The sequence below is a fragment of the Enoplosus armatus genome, chromosome 9, assembly GCF_043641665.1.
Source record: "Enoplosus armatus isolate fEnoArm2 chromosome 9, fEnoArm2.hap1, whole genome shotgun sequence".
NCBI classification, from domain to species: Eukaryota; Metazoa; Chordata; class Actinopteri; order Centrarchiformes; family Enoplosidae; genus Enoplosus; species Enoplosus armatus.
In genome coordinates this window covers 12,573,030-12,589,338 of record NC_092188.1, presented here as the reverse complement: position 1 = coordinate 12,589,338, position 16,309 = coordinate 12,573,030, and the positions used below count along the sequence as shown (strand labels likewise).

The window sequence follows — 16,309 nt, the reverse complement described above, 5'->3', positions numbered from 1 at the left end:
AAACTTTCAAGACTTTCCTTAAAAAGCTGAGGCTGAACTGCACAAAATAGCTTCAAGTGCTCTCCCTGGGAAATAAAGCATGCTTAAACATTTCTGTTTTTATCCTTATTTTACTGTTAAAGATTCCTAAAAATTGCTTGACCATCACGATAGCCATTGCAACATTGTCACTCTGTTCACTTGTTTAAAATGAATAGATAACATTTCACTAGCAGCAAGAATGTGAGCACGCCACGTGACCTGCTGCTCTCCCTGGTTCAAGGATGATCATCCTAATAATCAGTCCAATCATATGATCCATGAATAACAGGGCCAATTCCACATCAAACCACAACAATGCAGTCTTTTTAGATCTAATATTTGAAATAGCATTACATCTTCTCATAATATCACGGCACAGTTAGTGACACGATTTCTATCTTCCAGACCTGAGCAGGTCAAGCTTACAATGGGATTGAAATTAGTCAGAATCAAATGAAAACTAATTGAAAAGGGAACTAGTGCGAGGGTACAGAGCTGAGGAGCAGGAAAAACTAATACAGACAAACATTTACACAAATATAAGCAGATTTGAAGGGTCTAAAAGAAACATCTGATCTTCAGAATCAATTAGATGGAAGTTGAAAGCGCGCTATAATCACAGCCTTGAAGTGGACTGCAGAGCAACTGACAATGTGTGATGTCTCAGACTTCACGTCACTCCTTTGATCTGCTGCCATGCAAACCCAGAAGATTGTATCAAGCAGGGTACTTTTCCAGTTTTCATGAAGAACGGCACATTGGCTCTTTAGTCCTTTATATCTTAAGCAGAGCAACACGACTTTCTTTCACTTCTTTCAACAAGTATATGTAGCAGCAAAACAGAGTTAATCTGAATCTCGCATGAAGAGGAAGTACTGACTGACTTTTTCAGTTGTTATGTTAGAGCAAAGTTAAAAATAGGTCACTGGCACTTAACAACAAAACAAGATATAATTGTAAAGATGGGCCTGCTGTCAGGTAATTTACACATTTAGGATCTAATGTAGGATCACTGCCACACTATTATGATCCAAAGTAACAATGTCTGCATATTAATGCTAGAAAATATAATTTTGTAGTCAAATTTCTACGCATAGCATAAGGTCTAAACAGGATAAATGTAAAAATTGCTCTAGCATTAAGTTACGGTTTACAAATTAAAGTTTATAACTGAGTTACCTAAAACGGTTTTATAGCCGCTGTGACATGTGATACCGAGTCACAAGCTGTACAGGTGAGAGAGGATGCTTCAACTCAACGATATACTGTTAAAAAAAAAACAAAAAAAACTCTTAAATCTCAATGAACAACCTGTCGTTAAAAGCGAGGCTCCTCTCTCAGCTCACTAACCTCCTCACAGACGACCTCGCGGCTCCTCATTCATCCCCCTTCACTGTCCTGTCAGCAGTCCGGAGCTAAAGTCACTCCACACACACACACACTGGGCACGAGCTCATACCGGGTCCGTGTTTACCGCCTGTCAGTCGGCTTCCTGTTTCCCTGCGTGGAAGCACAAACATGCGCATTGATGATTTGAGGAAGCTCAACGCAGTGTCATATAATGCATATACTTTAAAGACTGATAAAGGACCTTGTAGCCTCCAATCTATTGTATAGTAATTATATCTTGTGCCACAATTAGGCTCCTCAATGTCTTCCATAATTTAAATAAAGAGATCTAATATTTCAGACAAAAATTATTGGAGCCATTGTGACATTTTACTAATTGGCTGTCACTTTAAAATGACGTCACCTGACAAAAACACAAGTTTAAATCTTAATGCTCTGCTGGAGACACCTGTGTGAGTAGATACTGGCTCAAAATAACTGATCGTGTTGTAATAACTCAAACCGGCCTGACGGTGGTGGTGATGGTTGACTAATTGAACATCACATACAGTCAGCCAGACAGCACTCCATGTGCACAGTGTGCTTACCTTCACCGAGAGGGTTTGCTTCAAACAGTTTCTATTAAATAGATAAAAAGGAAAAAAGCAAATAGAAAATAAGATTACAGACAGGTTTTTTGCTGGTGTGTTCTGCCAAGATAGATTGTGCAAAAGGCAAAATGTTGCAATACAAAACATTAACTTACATTCTTGTCTCCAGGTTAGCACCACCTCATGGTATCACTATCACTCAGAATAACCAGATAAAAAAAAGATGTGTTCCTTTCATAAGATTATGACATCTCATGCTGGGGGGTTTTTCAAATAGGTAAAACAATATTCATATTCAATATTCATTCATTTTTATATTTTGTAACATATTCTGACTCTCAATATGAGTTTGCACAGATGGATGGTTTCATTATGTTGAAACACGTTGGCTGAGTTGTAATATGAATTTGTGATAAATTAAGTACCTTTATTTCATGTACTTAGTACTATTAAGGACTCATTGTGCATTGGGGAACTTTTGGGGATTTGCCGCAGTTGTAGACATTGTGAACATCTTGGATTTTGTATCTTTAGCAAATTGTAAACACTTGGAGTTGGATATGAGTACTTTGTTTTCTGTCTCTTCAACAGATGGACATGGTCACTGGTCAAAATATTCCTTCATTTCTTAATACAAAGTTGTCTGTCAAGGGTCAGAAATGATGCTTATACCATAACAGATATTGCTTCAATTGTGAGATTATTTCATTTCCATTTTTACTTTGACAATAATAACAAAATCACAAATATTCAGCTAACAATGGAAAGAAAAGCGCTATTGAAGACTACATGTAGAAATAGCATGTGTGAGGGATTGTCAATAAAAACACAGACACAAGCGAAGGTGCATTCATAGCCTTGTTTCAAATAATTGGTACAAAAAGATCTTGTTGTCATTGTACAAAAGTCTGTACAGCAGCAAAAAGAACCAAACATCCCTTAAAAAACACACCAGTGATTGATTTTGAAACCAAAACATAGAATTTCGCCTTAAAATAATTTCAATAAACCAGTTCCACTTTCAGTACAGTAGTTTGGCACTAAAATTTAAGTATTTCCCGCAGAAAAGCATCTTGGTGAAATGGAAACATCTCTGAAACATTTAGACCAGCTGAAGTTAAATCACTCATTGAACCGAACTGGAGAAACTTATTTAATGTAATAAGAGTGGAAGCTGTAGAGAAAAGTTTTAATGTCTCTACAGATTCCACAAAGAAATAGTTTGTTATAGTTGTTCTATTTTGATTTACAGGGACTCGTCATAATCCAAATGATTTTCTGTTCAAGTGCCTCACATTGGTTGGAAAACATAGTATTAGCAAAAATGAACTTGTAATAATAACAAAATTATGTATCCTAACCTTATGTCAAAAAGTGCTTAAAAAAAGAAAAACAGGCCCAGAACAATTCCCAAACAACACACTGGCACACACCACATGTCACACACACACACACACACACACACAAGCATAATCTGTGCATTAAATGTGTTGATAATTGTGTTTATTCTATGAACACTTTCCCTTAAAGTCTGACATAAAACTCCACAGAATGAGGGTGTTCCCTTTGTAGTGTTTGTAAATCAGGTCCTCAATGACAGCAATCACACCATAAGACACTTTTCTGTCATGACAGGCAAATGGCAATGGCATAGCTAGCAGGATACAAGGTCCAAACAAATGTTGGCATTGCTCAAATACCCATAAACAGAGTCAATAAGTCTCTCAATGACAATAGACATCTTGCCCTCAGTCAAGTCATAAAAGCAGACTCTTTCACGCTGTGAAACAGAGAATCTGTGCAATGTTTTCACTCGTGGCATTCTTTCCTCTGAGTAGAACAATCCTTTAAAAGAGGAAAGAGATCCCGTGCTTCTCTGTAAGGTTTATTTTGGTCATAACATAATGCATAGATCAGTTGTTGGCCTTGCATATAAGTGGTCCTCTCCACCATTCAATATGCAGCATTACAGGTTTCAGTTTCAGACCACGTGACATTAAACCTCCCCAATTACAGAACTAGTGTTTGTATTAGTGAAATTAAGTCTGCTCTGGGAATTTCAGCTCTCATATTAAAGAGTGATGAGATTCAACTGAAGAAGGGCCTTCAGAAAGGAGAGACTATGTTGTTCAATTAAGATTGTACATTGTACAAATCTGGAGCTTATTACACCATGTACTGTACAAGGTTTGTGACACTGTCAATATGTTAAAGTGTGGTGGGGACTATGCTAAACATTATCTTGCATGCTGCTCAGTGTTCACGCTAATGTTTGTTATTCTGAGGTAAACTGAAACCTGGCAGTATGGGAGCTATTTATCTTCTTATTTGTCCTGTCTGTACAGCAGGACAGAGTTTTACGGCTGTCAAATGAACAGAATGGCTCACGAAACTAATGTGGGCATTACTGCCTTCCAATACAATATACAAACAGAAATTGCATTCCCTTTACCAAGGACAGAGCATTTCTATCCAATTATTTTTTAGTTTGACTGAATATGACAAATGTGCCATGATGAACACAAGCTCATGAACTTAATTCTGTATTTGGAATGTATATGTCAAAACACTTGAATGAATTTAATAGAAAGCTAAACTAATGCCACCCTACAATACAAATCACACTGAAACCCGAAACTGCCTGAGGTCAAATTTAAGATACACTATCATTTACAGTGTCAATTCTGTCATGAAAGGAGAATATGGCATTCAGAATTTTAGTGTGTTTCTGTACAGGCAAGAAAAAAACATCATAAAAGGGCACTTCTAACTGCACACTAGCTTGCTGTGTAACAGGTTCCAACATCATAAATGTGAATAAAAAAGTATATGAAATACGTCTACAACAAATGTAGAAGGCTTTACCTGTAGTTTCTGGCATTTATAAAATAACAAGATATTCCATTAACAGACTGGAATAATTATGTACATCTGTATTCAGTCTACAAGTAGGGGAGACCGGGGTTTGTTGTCACACTTTTCAGACTCTTATGTATTTCTTGGAATCAATCCATCAGATTAAAAAAAAAAATGTACCAGACAAATGACCAAAATCTCAGGTATATATTTTGCATTCATGTCATTTTCATATCTCGTGCCCATGCAGAGTTATAGGCATTAAAATAGAGAGTGTCAACATGTGACATTTTGCCCCATCATCGGGTAAGTTGTCTCACTATATGGGATAAGATGTCACACTGGATTTTTCAACTAATAAGACAAGGACAAAATTATTGCTATTGTTTTTTTTTTACTTGAAAGTGAACACTGAAGTCAGGCACAGAAAATGTTAATCATTGAGCTTGAAAAAGCCATTGAATATGGCCATTGAACAAACTGTTACTCAAAATATTATGCAAAATGCACTGAACTGGCATACGTAGACTGATTTGCCAGGGGTGCACTTTTCATGGGCCCATCCTTTGCATATTATACACTGCACCCAGGTTTCTCTTGGCCGGCTGTTTCCAAATGGCTCTACACAGACCAGGCACAAGGTCTCATCCTCTTCTGATGAGGAGTCATCTGGAGTTTTTCTTTTTGTACCTGCCCTCTGTTTCTTCCCTGCGCTTTGCTTCCTTGGGATTTTGGATTGGGTTGCCTTGCATTTCTTTTTGAATAGCCTTTTTTTCCCTTGTGCCTGCCTTTCAGCTTCAAGTGCCTCCTTCACAGGTGTGTCAGTGAGAATAGCAGTTTTTCTTTTCTTTCTCTGTTGGTGAACTTTTTTTCTTGGACCAGCTTTTGGGTAAGGCCTAATATCCTCTGGAGTTGTGTTGGCAGAGGTAGAGGTGGAGGACCTGGTGTTTGGGCTTGGAGGAGATGGGTCAGTGCTGGGTCCTGTATTGACTGGGTTGGTGTTTGGGCTTGGAATGGATGGGTCAGTGCTGGGTTCTGGATTGACCAGGTTGGTGTTTGGGCTTGGAGAGGATGAGTTAGTGTCAGAGCCTGCAACGACTGGGTTGGTGCTTGGGCCTGGTAGTGCTGGGTCTTGATAGGGCCAATCTGAGACATAAGATGGTGCAAATTCTGTCTCCAAGAAAACATCTCTGTTGTAAGGTTGAACCCCTGTCACCCGAAAGCCAGCCTGAATATTCAGTGGGGTTGCAGCCAGGGGATAAGCAATTGCCGCAATCCCAGGGATGTCATAGATGGTGATTGTTTTACCTGGGTTGTTCCTCATCCAGGAGTCAGAGACAGAGTTTACATGCTTTTTGAGCGGCCCATAAACACTTCTGTCCAAAGGCTGCAGCTTGTGTGAGCAGTGAGGTGGGAAAGACAACATAATGATGCCAATTTCTTTGGCAAAATTCAGCCCATCGATTGAAAGATGTGAGCAGTGGTTATCCAGGAGGAGTAAGCAGGGCTTCTCTTTTGAGCACTTGGCATGTTCCACAAAATGCTTGAGGAAATCAACAAAGTGAGGTTCTTTCATCCACCCTGTGGGATTTGCTCCTCCTTTGCTGCCGGGCGGCCCATTGTTGATGAAGTGATCACGAAAGTGCACCCGAGGGAATATGAAGTAGGGGGGTATACTGTTCCCTGTAGCTGAGACTGCGCAAGCAAGTGTCACCAGGGTACCCCTTTCACCAGATGTCAGTGACCCCACCTGTTTAAACCCACGCCTGGCTACCAAGCGATCTGGTTTCTGTACAGTTGTCACACCAGTTTCATCCATGTTCCAGACATCTCCTGGTCCCAGGGAATGTCTGGTTAACACTTTCTCCAGATTGTCAAAAAAAGACTTGACATTCGCCTTGTTAAAGGCACTAGCTCTGGCAAGGCTAGTTGCCTCTGGTTTTCTGAGAGAGAGCGAAGGGTGCCGCTTTAAGAAGCCTGTAAACCAATCACTGCTGGCTTTTTCTTTGTCAGCCCAACCATGTGGAATTTGCAGGCCCTGTGCCACGGCAAATTCCTAAGCCAGCTTTCTCACCTCAGTTGGAGATAAACCAAAATAGATGTCAGCGGATCTCATAAGATACTTCTCAAGCTGCAGCTCCAGCTCTGCACTAAAAACCTGCCGTGGTGATTTGTACCCAACCACTGTAGTTGGGACAGCTGTCTGACTCTGTATTTCGGCTGGGGTGAATTTCTTGCAGTACCGAGCCAAGGTACGGTAGTTGACATTAAAATCCTTTGCAGTACTCCTGATTGATTTATGACCAATGGTCACCTGCCTTACTGCCCTCAGCATCACATCCGGTGCTGCACTACCATGTTCTGTTTTTCTTTTGTAATTCCTGACCATGTCTTCTCGCTTTCTCCTCTCCTTTAAACCACCTTTTTTTCTGTAAAAAATAAAGTCCGAATGTCATTATGATAGCTGCTGATAAGCAGACCCTCTGTTTTAATGTAAATCCTATTTCAAGCTTGTTCTTCTGGGGTAAGATGTCACATGTGACAACTCGCCCCAAAATGGCTGAGACATGTTGCCCCAAACTACCATATGTGCTAACAGTAGCTCTAGCTTAAAGTTAGCTTACAACAGAACAATGACTGAGTTATGACAGGATGCCCTTATCTCTCCTCTTACAAGTTTACATGTATAGCTGTTAGGATCTTTATCTGAAAGAAGGTTATTTCGAAATCTATCAAGTTGATATTTTTTACTTTGGGTTGTGCAAAATGGTTAATTGATGCTCACCTAAGCTCACAATGTGCGACTATCTTCTCAGACAGGACATGACACCTGACCATGTGTAGGAAAAAAACTAGTATTCAACTTTTTACTTGCGCCCTCTGGTGGGGAAGATAATTGCAATGTGACAACTTACCCATGTGACTTCAAGTCCCGGTCTCCCCTACTGCAGAGGTACACAAAGTAACACTTTTACAGCATTATGATTGTCCATTAAGCAGTTATGGAGCAGCTTCTGTGAAGTAACATGTCACACGTTACGTCATTCTGCAGCATCAGTGTGACACTGAAGTGAGACAGAAAGTGCTCTGTGTGCTTCCCATTTACATTTTCGCAACAAAGGCTTACAATTGTTTCAGTAGTAGAGGAAATCGCTGTGTTTTAATGGCTTACTTCTCTCCATCTATCCAAAAGTTTATTTGTTTTAGAGTTGAGGTAGCAACAAGGCAAGCAGGGCTGCCCAAAACTGAAATAGTTCTTGTCAGTTCTCTACTCCAAGAAGATAATCTATCCAAATCCATCCCACCCACATTACTGTAGGTGGGACGTCAACTTTCTGCCATGTTTTCCCACTTTCGTCATCTAGAAACCTGAACAATTCTTTCCATGTTAATGCTCAGGCAACAGAGTGATCCTCTGTCTTCTTCAAACTATCTCCATCTGTGAGGTTCAGCAGAGCCAACCTCTGGTCACTGGTCCTTTCTCCATCTGGGTCCGAATCTCCAGGTAAACCCACCAAACCCTGGTCCTGCTCTGAGCTGCTGGGCTCCACATCAGGATAAATGACGAGGAAACAGGCAGTAAGGAAGCCAAGGAAGGAGCCCCCAGAGGCCACTGCAGGAATGACACGCACACTGCCAACTGCTTCTACCACAGCTCCAAGGGCTGATGCAACCAAAATCTGGCTGATATAGACCTGGCAATTAAACAAAATAGAATGATTTAACACAATAGTTTAACACTGTGATGACACTCCATATATTCTCATGACCACCCCTAGCACCTGAATATGACAACATTTTGGAAAAATACATCATGTTAGTATCGCCCACAGCCTAAACCATGGTGTCTCTGGATCAGCATATTTAAAGAAGACCAGAAATCACTGTGTCCTGCTCATTTCAATAGCAAATCTTTGCTTGGGTGGATGCTGCTGGAAAAAGTATGAATGCTCACCTGGCAGGATAAGATAGCGCAGTCAATACCAAAACCTCTTCTTGTGTTTGCTGGACTGTGATAAATGTACTGAAGAGAGGAACAGCAGAGGAGAGACTGTCACTTCAATCACAAATCCAATAGATTGTCAGTGTGTACATTTTTGTGATGTCGTGTTTTAGGCTTTTAGGTGAAGTTAAAAAACTGTTATTATGTTGACTAAGCTTACACCTTTCTTCAATGCTTTGGGGCAGAGGCTTAAGACAAACATACACAATTTCTGTATGAACTGCTACATCAGAAAATGTCTTAAATGTCTTAGGTGATGAGATACAGAACAAATACAACAATATGCACTTAATGACTGACTGAACTAGTTTAAATGTAGACACATTTAAAAGTTTTGTTAATTGCAAAGCCTCTACTGAAGTACCAAGGCAAAATGATAAATGGGAATGATCAAATAGGGATGTTTGTATGTGTGTAAAGTACATGCTCTTATCTCAAGTTTTATTGCGTATCACCAGATAGGGACAGTGTGCATGTATACGTGTGTGCTGTCTGTTTGTGCACATACCTCTTTGATTTCATGGTACTGCCCGAGTAAAGCATAGGGACAGTAGGAGATACTCATGGAGATGATGCCCATGCCACTGATCATCACCATGGCAATATAAACATTAGGGAAGATCGCCATGACAGCGGTTCCTAAGGTCAGAGAGATACATTACATTTATTCTTTATTCTGCATACCCATTAAGACAATATCCAACTGTACTTCACTCTATTATTGCCAGCTGTTTACTCTATTGTGGAAACTGACCTATTGAGAATCCCAGAGTTCCAACGATGTAGACAACCTTAATGCTCAGATCAAAGTTATCCAGGTACTTCTGAAGGATTGCTGAAAATAGAGATGGAAAGAGGGAGACAGAGATATCAATTAATGGAAACACTGTAGGGAAGCAGGTTAGAAAAGGGAGGGAAAAAGCTTAATCACTGACTACAGTTAGGGGGTTTCAATTCAATCTAAAAATGGAAACAGTGTTTGTGTTTTACCAGAGCAGACAGCAGCAGTAGCAGCATAGACCACCAGTCCCCAGCAGCCCATCTGTACTCCTCTGTGATAGTTTTGTAGCTCTGTGGAATTGGCTGGTGCCTGAAAAAAGTGGAATAATTTCAATGTTATCATAAACTTGACAAATAGACTGGGTGACATTGTAGTGTTTATATGTGGAATACTTGACTTTGTGTAGCATGTTGCGTTTATTCATCTGTGTTCCTCTACTGTGTGGTCTCCATGGTAGACAAAATGCCCAATGATGTCAGTTAGTACTGTATTTAAACATTAAACACATGGGGTATGAGGGTGTGTGTGTGTGTGTGTGTGTGTGTGTGTGTGTGTGTGTGTGTGTGTACGTACCGTGGGGTCTCCGTGGTAGATGACTTGCCCCATGAAATCGGTATAAAACACAGCTTCAGCTATGATGGAGAACCACGTGAGGAGGTGACACACACACAATCTCCACAGCTGCCTCGGCATCTATCGAGGACCGAAAAGAAAGAAGGAATCAAGACCAGCAGGTGAACATGAAGAAGGAATTCCACAAAAAAGGGTGGTTTGTTAATCTGCAACAAATGTGACGTAGTACAACAGTAAATTGGGAAAATAAGGAAGAAAATAATTTCCAATGTACTTCACCTTCAACATGGATAACCAGAGCAGGCGAACAGTTGTACCCTTGTCTGGTCCTCCCTCACTGCTGGAGCCCTCAGATGACAGACTGCTGGCTGACAGTTGCAACTCTCGCCTGTCTGCACGCCGCTGGAGGTCACTCAGATCATTCAGACTGCGGGAGGTGGTGATTGGCCGAGGGCTCAAAAGTGCTGTCCGTCGCAAACGATAGCGCTGTGATCCCACTCGTCCGTAGTAGGAGAAAGTAAAGGAGGGCTGGAGAGCAAAAAAGACCAACATTAGCATTTACAAAATGAACTATGACGTCAAGCCAATATTTGTGACTATTGCAGAAACTAATAAAGAATGGTAAATGCAATCATACTTGTCTGTAGAAGGTGTGTGGGTGTGGCCGTGATGAAGATGAGGTGTTGGAGGGGCGGCTCGCCAGCCTAGTGGAGGCATGGCCTTTCACTGCATTGGAGTGGTCAGAAGAGGACAAGCCAGCATTGACACCATTGGCAGCCTTGACCTGCTGGGACTGGAGAGGCACATACACATTAAAGACAGAAAGGGAACTGAAAGGAAAGGAACTCAAGACATGGGACTTAATATCTGAAACACAGTACAGAGTTCCATCTATTACCCTTTGAAAAATAAGGAAAATAATCTAACTTGACAGTGACACATGATGACATTTGTTTATTTTCTGGCAATGTACTTTTAAGCCAACACAAATAACATCTGCCACTGTAGCAGCTGATTTCACCTGTGTTTTCAGATGTGAGTCCTCTGAGCCAGAACTGATCTGAAGGAGAGAGGAAGGACCGTTTGTTGGACCCTTAAGCTCAGGCTCTAAGACCACCATCCCACCAAAAGGGGTGGGTGGTCCCCCAGAAGGAGATGAGGACCCAATACTGTGGTTTGATGGCTTGAAAACATCTTCTAGCTCTCCCTGATGAACTTCTGGCAGGAAAAGTTGCACATCGGGATTGAGGTCAGGATCCAACTTGATTGTGGCATCTGGCATGGCTAAGACTGAATCGCTTTTACTCCGCACTCGCTCCACAGCAAGGAAGTCCATTTCCCCTTCCTCATAATCTGATTTGTTGTCCTCTCGGGATGGAGCTCGAGCAGAAGCATCCTCCTCTGCAATCACATCAAGTAAAGGTGGCATGTGGCCAACAGGCCTGAAAGACAGCTGGCTGGTAGACTCCCCACTTCCTGTGACTTTAAGCTGGTTGGATGGAGCGAGAGGTTGCTCGGGGATACTGAGCATGTGCAGTATGACAGAGATAATGAAAATGATGCCTGCAAACAAGAAGAGGACCTGTTCCTGTGATTTAAATGCTCGGCCCAGAGCTGTGCCAGTCCAGTCTAGACCACCCAGCATGTAGCCCACTGCCCCGCCGAGCCCTGGAGAGACAGGTATGGACACAGTTACACATCACAATTATTATACAAAGTCTAAGAAACAAGTACAAGCAGCTTCTGAAACAGTAATGTCTATGTACATTTTCAAAACTCAGAGAAATTAGAAGTTAGAAATAATTTGTGGGTTTTGATGATGTACATGTGTGCAATACTTATATATGTTTTCTTGAATAGCTGATATTTATACAGATCTATGTAGACGGTCTGTGTGGCTGTTCTTACCAGCAGAGAAGGCATGAATATTCAGGGCCATATCTTGCTCCTCTGTGTCAGCAACATCAAGAAGGTAAGCTCTGATTGGTCCCTCAGAGGCATCAGCGCAGAAGTCCAGCACCACCACACCTACTACAGTGAGGACGATGCCAATTGGCTGGCTGCTGGGACTATCACCAATGGAAAGGCCTGACAGAACACCACAAAATATATACAGATGGGGTTAAACAGTAACTATTATAATTTGTACAATAACTGGTGATCTTCTCTCTTCTACTCACCTATTAACGATCCATTTAAAAACAGAGCCACTCCCAGCAGCACCCCCACACACAGGGCCAGAATGAAAGGTCTTCTCCGGCCCCATCGCAGAGTACATCGGTCACTGGCTGAGCCAATCACAGGTGTGAAGACGAGGCCCAGGATAGGACTGAGGAACCAGGTTAAACTGTAATATTGCTCAGGAAGACCTAGAAAACACACATAAACAAAATGGTACATTCATTCAAATACATTAGATCAGATTAGAGCCAAGGCAAGACTAAGAAAGCAGATATATTTTATTTTTAGGACTTGATATGAAACAATGCTTTACCTCACATTTGCCTCTCTCTTATTAAATTAGAACACTTTGTTAAACAATAATAATAAGATACACCATTACAGCAACATACTGCTAAATTGTCTGTACTTACACAATATTATAGCAGTGGAATCTTGCCAGTATTTCTTAAACAGCTCAGTTAAATAGAAGTCCTTGGTGGGCACTTAATGAAACAGTAATGGTTTAATGTGCCGATAGGCTGTATAAATCACTGAAGAACATAAGAGTGCGAATGGGAAAACAGAAGGCAAATATGTTACATGTAGAAAAGGTTAAATGCTTCACTATTAGTGGTTTCATCATCATGCAGGAACTTGCCAGAATAACAAAAACAATGGAAGTCTGGGAAGTTTTTTTCATTTTTTTCTACACACAAAAAGGCGAAAGTCCCTCCTATTTTCCATTGTTTATAAAAGCACAGCACATAGAAGCTCTTGCATACCAGTGCATAGCTGAAGAACCACTTGTGCTCTTAAACAGCTTCCTTAACCAACAGCTTTCAGGGTGGCAGGAACATTTCAGATAATGATGTGGCCTGTTACAACAACACAGACAGAAATATGAAGCAACCAGCCAGGGAATTGGTGAAATCACCTCCAGTTGACCCTGCCAAATTACAGACCTAGGCTTCAGCATATGAAACACTCTAGAAAAACTCCTTATAGCCATTTCAATACCAATATGATTTGACATGGTTTTCAATGTACTGATTTGGCCCAAATATATGTACATTTTCAGCTGTCAGTTATAATAAAAAAAACATCTGCCTCTTCTAGATGACAATATCCTGATTTTCCACTTCTTTATGGGGAGTGGAAAATCAGGATATTGCCATCTAGCAGAGGAGTTTGATGGATTCAAATCCAGTCAGTTGGCTGGTTCTCACGGGAACAACATGCTATTCTCGCTGCCTTGCTCTGGTCCGGCCTTCCCTCTCCCTTAAGTCAACAAAACAGCAGATGACTTTTTTGCAGTAGGAAAATTATCTTGCTTTCTGTATGTCTTTGTCATTGCCGCTCTCTTTTGTCAATATGCCTACTGCCAGATTTAAAGGCACACTGTGGAGTTTTTGACCTCTAGTAGCACTGTGAAGCAGTTTTTTTATGAGAGGGTATCTGTTTTGTTTGTCTCATGCACACGGACAGGGATGCACTTGCAAGTGCATGCACTGGCGGGTGATGTGATACACATTCCTGCTAATGGATTGTGTCGATGGACTAATCGACAGGCAGTAAAATGCCAATATATGCAGCAATGCTCCAGCAAAGGCAGGGAAGAAGAAGACTGCTAGATAGTAACCACTGATGTAAACAGTGCAGGTTTCAAGTAAAGCCAAATCAGCTCTGCAAATGTTTACTGAGGAAGGAAATGCAATCAATACGCTTGTTAGACCTCAAGGATTAACACAATAAGTTTTGATGAGTAACACTGTATGTCAACATAACTTTTATTTGTTTAAGGAAAACTCCACGAGGCATCTTTAAGCAAAACTATGACACACTCATTAGGTAGGTTTCTGTTGCAAGAAGGCAAAACTGAACATGCTGCTTGAGTTCAACGCTGTAAAGTACAGTAATTTGCAGTGGCTGACAGTTCAGTCACACTTGAGGTCATTGTTTTATTCAGATAGGGGTACCGCCTTTGTCATCAATCAATCGTCGATCACATTTGATAGATTTTGTTTTGTCACTCTCCAAAATGGCAAAACAGGATACCAAATTCCACTGTTTGTGGTAAAATGACTCAAGATACAGTTTTTCAGCAAGTTCAGGCTTTCAACAGAACAGTGCTTCATCAGATCCTTCTTGCTAAACTATTGGTTCTTTAAGCTTGAATTAGAAAAACAAGCAGTACTTTAAGGGTTTCTTGGGTGTTCCTAGTAAAGTAATAGAATAATTGCATTATTAGATAGCTTCTAAAACAAGAGAGTACATGACAATGTTCTATATTCCAACCAGAAGTAAAGCATATCATGAAATCTTGTACTAAATAAAAAATTAACACAAATCTCTGGTCCTGCGTAGCTTTCACGGGGTAATAAGCTCCACTCCAACTGATCCATGTTTATGTTCAACAGCACATGGACTCACTGCCCTAAACGGGTCCACCTAATAAGAAATCTTACCAAAGAAGGTTCCACATGAAACATGAGCAAGGCTGTGTCCCTGTAACACAGCCTTAAAAATGTACATCTATTGTGCTTACAGACAATCCCAAAGAGATTGCAGTAATAAATGCATGCAAGCTTGAAGAGCTCTGGCAAGTTCAACTATAGATAGACAGATTTATTAAGTAACAATAAAGTAAAATACAAGACTGCAATCAACCAGTCCTGACGTACAAAATACGTTGTATTGCATGTGTACATGTATGTGTGTATGTATGTTTGTTTTTACAGTGTTGACTATAACCAAGTAAACCCTATAAAAACACACAACGCTGATGTTTCAACTGTTCAAACTAGTTCTTCCAGGCTTAACATGTTAATGTTTCCGATAGTGGTGTTGTCAAAAAATGTTGTATTCTGCTTTTTATTTTGGCTGTCCAGCACCTGTTCAAAAGTTTGTTTTCAATGTGCGTATTTCTCTCCTTTTAAAGTAACCCATTTAGAAAAGATTCATCCCAAACAAGAAGTGTGACAAGTTCTGTTCAACTACTTCAAAACAATAATCCTATACCACAATAGTCAACTGTTAACTATCAACAACCTTTTCACTATGGGCTATGAAAAGAAGACAACAACCGATTTTACATACAGACACAATGTAAATGATAAATTAAACTACAAATTTAATGACTCTGTGCATTTTCCTGAGATTGCTGGTATGGTAACAAAGCAAAACTGGATGCTTAGAAATCATCCAGAACGGGGCTTGGTTGAAAGTTTTTTAAACATAATCTTTCTTACGATATTGTGAATAGGGAGGAAAACAGAGAGACTGAAATGTGCTGTGTTAGACATTCCTGTCATACCTAGCCAGGGGAAAATGCCTTTGTTTCATTTCTGCTATGGTGGCAAACCTGACACCTAACTGCATAGGTTGGCTAGTGCTGGGCACACAGGTTACACGACACAGCGGTGCAGCCAGGGAAATCAATAGACCCAGTCTGGCTAATGCAGTAACAGTCGAATTCCACAATGCTGCTGCTGTTACCTGACTACTGTTGCAGCTGGAATTTAGTCCAATGAGTATGTCTTTTTGGATAACAGTGGCGGGCAAACCCAACTACTCTTATATATAGAAAACTAACAAATAGCAAGATGCTCATAGCTGAATCTGGGCAAACAGTCAGTGTGGGTCTTCCATCTTCCTGACACTAGCCAGGAGAACACATATTTAAGTGGGAGGTAATATATGACTGTATTGCATCTCCTTACCTATCTGCAGCAGCACTGGCGTCACCAGGGCTGTTTCCATGGCGTAGCAGAACTCGCGTCCAAACATCACTGCCCCGTGCATTACCCAGCGATGCAGGGGGATCTGCATACCTCTGCCCTCCTCCTCAACCTCCTTCTCACTCTCACTCTCTTCGGCTTCTTCTTTGGGTTTCCTCTTCTCCGGAGGGCCAGAAGCCTCCCTCTCGTCTGCTTCTCCTCCCATTACAGTCTGGTTTGACCTCAGAGGAACCAT

General features: G+C 40.9%; 1 protein-coding gene across 1 annotated transcript; it reads right to left on the bottom strand.

Moving 5' to 3' along the window:
* Positions 1-7,976: 7,976 nt before the first annotated feature.
* Positions 7,977-16,309, bottom strand: slc45a4b (solute carrier family 45 member 4b). Its single transcript, XM_070912193.1, has 12 exons — positions 16,057-16,309; positions 12,355-12,543; positions 12,083-12,262; positions 11,196-11,842; positions 10,812-10,961; positions 10,454-10,702; positions 10,175-10,294; positions 9,811-9,910; positions 9,575-9,655; positions 9,329-9,459; positions 8,773-8,841; positions 7,977-8,512 (listed from the first exon to the last, which is right to left on the bottom strand). The coding sequence occupies exons 1-12, from the start codon at positions 16,307-16,309 to the stop codon at positions 8,213-8,215; spliced, it is 2,469 nt and encodes an 822-aa protein (XP_070768294.1). The 3' UTR covers positions 7,977-8,212.

Bases quoted from the DNA above. Each gene is read 5' to 3' on its own strand.
- slc45a4b (XM_070912193.1), bottom strand. From the start codon at position 16,309: ATGGTTCCTCTGAGGTCAAACCAGACTGTAATGGGAGGAGAAGCAGAC. The intron at 10,962-11,195 runs GTGAAATCAGCT...CTCCAGTCCCAG, and splicing joins ACTCACATCTGAAAACACAG to CAGGTCAAGGCTGCCAATGG. The intron at 9,911-10,174 runs GTACGTACACAC...CACTTTTTTCAG, and splicing joins TCTACCACGGAGACCCCACG to GCACCAGCCAATTCCACAGA.